This window comes from Gossypium hirsutum, chromosome D01 (genome assembly GCF_007990345.1).
Source record: "Gossypium hirsutum isolate 1008001.06 chromosome D01, Gossypium_hirsutum_v2.1, whole genome shotgun sequence".
Lineage (NCBI taxonomy): Eukaryota > Viridiplantae > Streptophyta > Magnoliopsida > Malvales > Malvaceae > Gossypium > Gossypium hirsutum.
In genome coordinates this window covers 50,016,098-50,023,362 of record NC_053437.1, presented here as the reverse complement: position 1 = coordinate 50,023,362, position 7,265 = coordinate 50,016,098, and the positions used below count along the sequence as shown (strand labels likewise).

General features: G+C 30.8%; 1 protein-coding gene across 3 annotated transcripts; it reads left to right on the top strand.

Moving 5' to 3' along the window:
* The first annotated feature begins 642 nt into the window (after positions 1 to 642).
* Positions 643 to 5,560, top strand: LOC107950642 (CTD small phosphatase-like protein 2). 3 transcript variants are annotated; one of them, XM_016885526.2, is made up of 8 exons: positions 646 to 852; positions 1,748 to 1,955; positions 2,142 to 2,278; positions 2,512 to 2,596; positions 2,729 to 3,142; positions 4,043 to 4,380; positions 4,901 to 5,114; positions 5,195 to 5,560. In XM_016885526.2, the coding sequence occupies exons 2-7, from the start codon at positions 1,799 to 1,801 to the stop codon at positions 5,090 to 5,092; spliced, it is 1,323 nt and encodes a 440-aa protein (XP_016741015.1). In that variant the 5' UTR covers positions 646 to 852; positions 1,748 to 1,798; the 3' UTR covers positions 5,093 to 5,114; positions 5,195 to 5,560. The 3 variants fall into 3 exon arrangements, with proteins under 3 accessions (XP_016741013.1, XP_016741015.1, XP_016741014.1); XM_016885524.2 differs by having other exon boundaries at positions 643 to 852; positions 4,901 to 5,560; XM_016885525.2 differs by having other exon boundaries at positions 1,617 to 1,955; positions 4,901 to 5,560.
* Positions 5,561 to 7,265: the final 1,705 nt, after the last annotated feature.

Genomic DNA, 7,265 nt, shown 5'->3' with positions numbered 1-7,265 from the left:
TTAAGATTGTACATATTTCATTTATTATTAATTAATTTTAAATTATACATTTCATTATTTATTATATATTATTTTTAACACAAATCTATATTCTATATAATAGAATTTTTAGTATTTATATTAATTTTCATTATCAAAATGAAGTTTCTCATAAAACTATATTATCTAACAAGCTAAATTTAGCAAATAAAAGTGTACATTAAAGGCGTGGGGGGTGGGGGTGGGGGTGGGGTTGGGGTTAATTAGGAACTACGGAACTAGAGAAAAAATTTGGGCTCACGAAATTAATTTAATAAGTATAGGCATCCTTAAAGAAGCAACATAAAAATTGTAAGCGCCTGCGGACGTAAAATAAAATTTAAAAAGGGAAAGAAAAACAAATTAAAATATCTCCCTCCACTCTAAATTAGAAACGTCTTCAGCGGCGTCGTTTTAAGCTTGGTAGAGCTCAATTCTTACTCTCCCAATCATAATCACTCGCCATGTCTTAAGGCCACGTTATCCAATTAAGTATTGTGCAGCGCGTACCTTCCTTTCAACATCAATCGCGAGTAGGTGATTTTCTGATAAGAACATGTATTTTGAAAAATATTTTAATGAAAAATAAACTAAAATTCCATTTTTATTTTATTTTTCTATCTAACCTATTATTCAGGCAAAAAAGAAAAAAAAAATCGATCCTCCTCTTCGTTTTCCCTCTCTTTCCCCGTCTTTGGAGGGAAAGCAAATTTCCAAAGAAACCAAAACACCCAAAACTAAGCTCCTTCCTTCTAATTCTAACAAAATTTAGGGTTCTACTTACTCATTTTTGCACCTCTCTTTGTCTCCATTTTTGTTATTTTATCTTATCTGGTAAGCAATTTTCTTTCTTAGCTTAAGTTACTAAATAGCTCAAGTTCGTTGGTTTAGTTGTTGCTAACTGCTTTGTTTCCATGACCTTTCTCTCTCTCTAGGGTTTAAATTTTCGTTCATGCAAACACTATTTTACATTAAGTTAATTGCTCCGTTTTTGTACTGGTTCGACGATCCTTGTTGGAATGAATAGGGTTTAGTTGATTTGATGCATTTCTCTATCTCTGGATTTTGTTTGCAAAAATTTGTAGCTTTAGTGTTCTATTTGGGGGAGCTGGTGTGTGTTAGGGTTTTAAATTTTTGTCCTCATTCGATGATTTAAGTGGAATGGTTTGCTCTAGTTTTCTTCATCCAAATCTGCAATGTTCATTCTGGATAATGTCCTATTATGGTTTTCATGTAGATGTGGATTGTTTTCACACTAGTAATTTGCTGTTCTTTCGGGTCCTTTGTATTTATCATGTTGAAGTTGGCTTGAATGTTGTAGGGAAGTTTGAATTCTTAAGGGACTATAGTGTGGTAAGTTAATATTCCAGAACCAGAGCCTGGATTTTGTACACAAAAATTAGGTGAAGAATTCTGGTATGATCTGGTTTTGATTGTCAACGATTTTAAATGGGAAAGGCTCAGTTGTTTTTTTTTTTTTTCACGAGATTGCTTACATATGCTAGGAGTCTTTCAGGATAATTTGCTTTATTTAAAAAAAATATTTTTAAATAAAAGTTACTAAAGATTTTACATGGCTTTTATTTTAATTGTTTCAGTCGACAGTAAACAGCCAGAACGTAGTATGACAGATTGACAGAAGTTCAAGTTTATTTCTAAAATTTTAGTGTATTCTAAATGCTTTGAAATCTGAATCATAACGCTGGACATTTAAATTATTTATTTCAAGTACGCTGGGTAGTGATAGTATCCTGAAGATTGGGGTGAAACTCTTGGTCCAATGCAAACAAAGAAAAGAATTTCTGGAAGAAATGCTTCCCGAGATCATACCAGTCCCAAGGCTTCAAGAGCTGAGAAGAAGATATCTGAAAAGGTACAAGGTCCAGAGAAGAAAGTAACAGAGCTAATTACATCTTCTGTTAGGAAGCAAAAACCTGGTATGTTGCTAATTTTACCTCATTATTCGTTTAATTAGAAGGCAAATGTTGCAGTGATAATGCTTTACATGTTCTTGATTTTGGCAAAATTAAAATTCTTTTGATAGTTTTAATTTGTGGTTTCCAAGTCAAAGTCTGTATTTAACTGTCAAATTTGCTATGTTAATAAAATTTATGAAATTTCAGCCAGAGCATTCCCAAAGAAAAATGAAGTGCCTGATGGAGCTACAAATTTAAATGCTAGATATGGGTTGTCGCATGATGATGCTTCTGATGCTTGTCTGGGGTTTGATGTGGTTAATGGTGCTCATGTAGATCAGAAGGTAATTTGTCTAACTCTTTTCTTATTTTCTTTATATTATTTAGCCTCTTTGTGGTTGCAAAGGGATGGGAGTGATTGACTATGACGCTTTATCTTAATTTTACTCAAAATGACTTTTGCCTGTGTCAGTTAATTAGGAAGATGTGAAGTTCCTATGAGAAAGCAATTAAAGAAAAATAAAAGGAAACCATCTATGCTGTTGAGATTTTGCTTATTTCTTTAATTGTGTTGCAGGGCACTGATCACCATATGTCAGGTACCATATTTTCCCCTGGCTTTCACATATCTAAGATTTGCGGATCAGAGATTGCAGGTGCAGGTAGGTTATTTGTGTGTGTTTGCACGCATATGAATTGTAAGACCTATTATGCGCTCTTTCTTTTATGTGATCTTAATGCATATATTAATTATCCTATTTAGTTTGACTTTGTCAAATTCTTTTGGAGGTAAGACTCAAAAATCCATCAAGATCGGGGAATAGAGGATTCACAGGTTGATTTGCTGGGTGCTAATATCACTGGAGAAACTCTTAAGTCTACTTCTGAAGCAGAGATGCTTGTTGTGGACACGGATCCTGTGATTTGTACTGCAGATTCTGGAGCTGTCCTTTCATCTGAAGTTTCAGCCATATACCTGGCTATGAAAAACTCAAAATTGGAATGTATTGATGAGTATGGTCAAGATTCTATGTCAACTGATGTTTGTGTGGAGGATGAATACTATGAGGAATTTGATGACTTTGATCCTTACTTGTTTATGAAGAACTTACCGGAGCTGTCATCTGTTATTCCTGCTTTCCGGCCTGTGCTGCTACCCAAGCAGACCAGAAGTTGCCCTCCTACCACTCTTGTCTTGGACTTGGATGGTGAGAATACTTTTGGATAATTAAATTGGATGAACTTTTATGCTTCCAGTTGCAATTTTCTCAGTACTTTTAAAATCTGAATTCTGACCCTTAAGTCTTCAAACAAGTTGTCCTGTCATTTCTGATTTAAATATAAAGCTAAAACTTGTCTAGTCTAAGAGCTTGAAAGAAGATTTAGCTAATTATGTTATAGTAATTTCTAAAACATAACAGCAGAAAAATCTGACTCTTAATTTCTGCTTGGATAATTAGCTAATTATGTTATAGTAATTTCTGCTGTTTATGCTCCTCATCGTTTTTCTGCTTCCAGTCAATTTTGTGGCAGCATCTGTCTGCACTAATAAGTCGCAAAATCTGGACTGTAAACTGAATATTTCTTTGCTTAGTGCGTACTGACACAATTTGTTATGGTTGGAATATTTGGGAAAAGTATGTGCCCAAAGAGAAGTTTTTTCCAATGTTGTTTGAACCGGACTGGATTGGTCAGTTGGACCAAGAACTGGATGGGTACTGGTCTGTTTAGAAGGGTTAGACTTATTGACCTGCAAACTGTACGGACCGGTTGAACTGGGTTAAAAAGCGGTTGAACCTGTTTTTTCCTTTTTCTGAATTTTTTAATAATTTATTTAATCAAACCGGATGAATTAGTCGGACTGGGAACTGGTGGTCTGACTGGTTTGACTACCGGTCCAATTCTGTAAACCTTGGCTCTTTCCCTTAATATTTAAAGCATATCTGAACTTACAACTGCCTTTTTACTTAATAAATTTGAAGACCTTTTTAAGTATCATTAGTTAAAAAATTTAAGACCTTTTTAACATTTTTATTTAGCAATGAATTTTCTGCTTATAATTGTTTGTGATTACCTTGGGGTATTGACTCAATTGTATTGCATGGCAGAAACTTTGGTTCATTCCTCATTGGAACCTTGCGATGATGCAGACTTCACATTCCCTGTGAATTTTAATCTCCAGGAACACACAGTTTATGTTAGATGTCGTCCTCACCTGAGAGATTTTATGGAAAGAGTTTCTGGTCTTTTTGAGATTGTTATATTTACAGCAAGTCAAAGTATTTATGCAGAGCAACTTCTAAATGTGCTCGATCCAAAGAGGAGAGTATTTCGTCATCGTGTTTTCCGAGAATCATGTGTTTTTGTGGATGGCAATTACCTTAAAGATTTGTCAGTCCTTGGCCGTGATCTGGCACGTGTAATCATTATTGACAACTCTCCACAGGTACTTTTGGGGCTCCTCTCTTTCATGGACGTTGTCCAGTGCTTCTGCTGAGCACTAAAAAGAAGAATAATGAAATAGCCAAAAAAGGCCAAAATAGTTATTTTTAAATTCACTAATGTACACCCAGCATGTATGCCATGGCATTAGCATTAAGGGAATTGAGTTTTTTTATGGTTCTGATAGATAAATAATTAGGTTTAGACGCATCAGTATGTATTCTTATTGGTTATTATATTTGTGTGGTCTACACTTTGGCATGAAACTTGAGGAAATCCTTGCAATCTTTTTATGAATCTTTTGTATTTTGGAAATTGGTTAATAGTTTCCTCGAGGAGAATTTGAAGCAAGTATACATTAATCCTTCTCATACTTGTCCATCGGTCGGCATCTTATACTTTTGGATATGCCTAGGTTCAATCTAATATCGTGATGCCAATTTCTTATGGAGTTGTGCCATGCATAAGGACATGATAAACATTGTTTCTGAAATTTAACTCAGGTGTTTTTTGGCTTCTCTTAGGCATTTGGATTCCAAGTGGACAATGGAATACCAATTGAGAGCTGGTTTGATGACCGTTCAGATCAAGAACTGCTTCTACTTCTTCCCTTTTTGGAGAGCTTGGTCGGAGTTGAAGATGTGAGGCCAGCTATTGCAAAGAAATTCAATCTTAGGGAGAAAATAGCTGCAGCTGTTTATCCACTTCAAATTTGAACAGGGTAGACCCATTTGAAAGGTGAGATTTATGATGAAATTGGAGTGCAAATGCAAGCTATATAGTTTTGAATAGGGACTGATTTTGATCCTTTATCATAGACTGTTATGACCGTTTTGTTGAGGCCTGAGCCTAACACTGGCAAGGGGGGCCTTGGAAAATTGATCGAGACTTGAGATGGGAAGCGTGGGAATCAAAATAGAAAGGAGAGAAATAAGTGAAGTGTAGTTGGTGTGTTGGACAGTGAAAAGATTTAACATAGGTGACCGAGTGCAGAACTGCTTTATAGCTAACTTTCATCCAGATTGAATGATGTTATCCCAGAAAATATATATTATAGTTATGTGGATTAAAAAGTGGTTAAAAGTATCAGATAAAAAGCAGCTGCTAAGTTCAATTGGACATGGATATTGTATTTTTCTACAATTTCGAAATTTCTTAATTTTAATATTGCTTAATTATGGATTCTTCCGAGTATCAGTGCCCTTTTTGCCAAATGCTTGTGTTTAGGTAGAGATGAGCTAAAATAACCTCTTTTTGCCAATTGAAGCTCAATTGAGGTTTTTTGTTTTCAATCTGTTTTTGATCGATTTGTTTGATGTGTTTAAATTCACTTGATAAGGGTTTCTTCCTTTGGATGGCTGACGAGATTGCCTCCAATGAGGTTAAAAATAGCATTAGTGGTGATTTTAGTTACTATAAAGGTGAGATTAAATATTATAATGGTGAAATTAAAATTAGCAGTGAGATGTATGTTTGAGTTCAAATGTGGTTGTGAAAAGATAGGAAATGAAAATGACTATTAAGGTATTAGATTAAAAATAATATACAATAAAAGTTTTAAATTATTTTATTTTTATGAAATTATTAAAAATATTCGAAATTTTAATTTTAATTATAAAATAATACTATGTATCATAATATTTTTATAAATTGTTTTATAATTATTTTAAATTATTTATTATATTAAATGATAAATAATTTTAATTTTTTTTAATAATCGATTAAGTTCTTAGTCAAGTATTATTTGAACAAATAAATAAAAACCATATTTAAATCAAATTTTAAAGTACGTAGTTGGATGGAGATTATTTCTAACTTTAAGAGCACGTTTGGTTCGCTGTATTGGATTAGAGGTGTATTGGATTAGAGGTGTAATGGAATAGAGGTGTAATAGCAAATCAACTGTTTGGTTGAATGTAATGGAATAGAGGCGTAATACTAAAACTGTGTTTGGTTGAATGTAATAGAGGTGTAATAGCATAATGGAGAAAACTAAAATGACCAGAATACCCTTAGCATAAATTTGTTTTGGTAAATGATTATTGTTATTGTTATTTAAATTTTAATAAGATTATTTATTATCAAAAATAAATAATTTAATCATATTTAAACATAATTATTATTTAATATATTTTAATTAAAATATATAATTTAATAAAATTCTTAATAATTAGCAGAAATTTGTTTTGGTAAATTATTTTATTTAAATTTTAATAAGATTATTAATATCAATAATAAATAATTTCATCATATTTAAACATAATTATTATTAAATATATTTTAATTAAATATATAATTTAATAAAATTCTTAATAATTAATATTCTTATATGAATTTACTCAAACCATAATATATGATACTGTAAAATATAAAATAACATAATTATTATTAAATATAATATAATTAAAATATATAATTTAATAAAATTCTTAATAATTAATATTCTTATATGAATTTACTCAAATCATAATATATGATACTATAAAATAAAATTTTAAATAATTAATATTAAATATATTTTAATTTAAATATATGATTTAATAAAATTTAAAATAATTATAACTAATAAATTATATTTTATGAATTTGTATAATTTAAAATAATAATTATTACATATAATTTAATAATAATATAAAATTTCATAAAATTCTTGATAATAAATTTTCTTATATGAATTTATACAATTTAAAATAATTAATATTAAATATAATTTAATAGTGATATAATTTCATGAAATTGTTAATAATAAAATGTTCTTATATGAATTTACTAAAATCAATATATAACTTGAACATAATTAACTTATATTAAGAAAATGTTAGATGAAAATGAAATTGTACATTATAATCCATATGTTATATAGTTTTACAACATCAAAAAGTTTGAACA

Coding starts and splice junctions, on each gene's coding strand:
- LOC107950642 (XM_016885524.2), top strand. CDS start 1,799: ATGCAAACAAAGAAAAGAATTTCTGGAAGAAATGCTTCCCGAGATCAT. Junction 2,597..2,728: donor ATCAGAGATTGCAGGTGCAG/GTAGGTTATTTG, acceptor TTTGGAGGTAAG/ACTCAAAAATCCATCAAGAT. Junction 4,381..4,900: donor TTATTGACAACTCTCCACAG/GTACTTTTGGGG, acceptor GGCTTCTCTTAG/GCATTTGGATTCCAAGTGGA.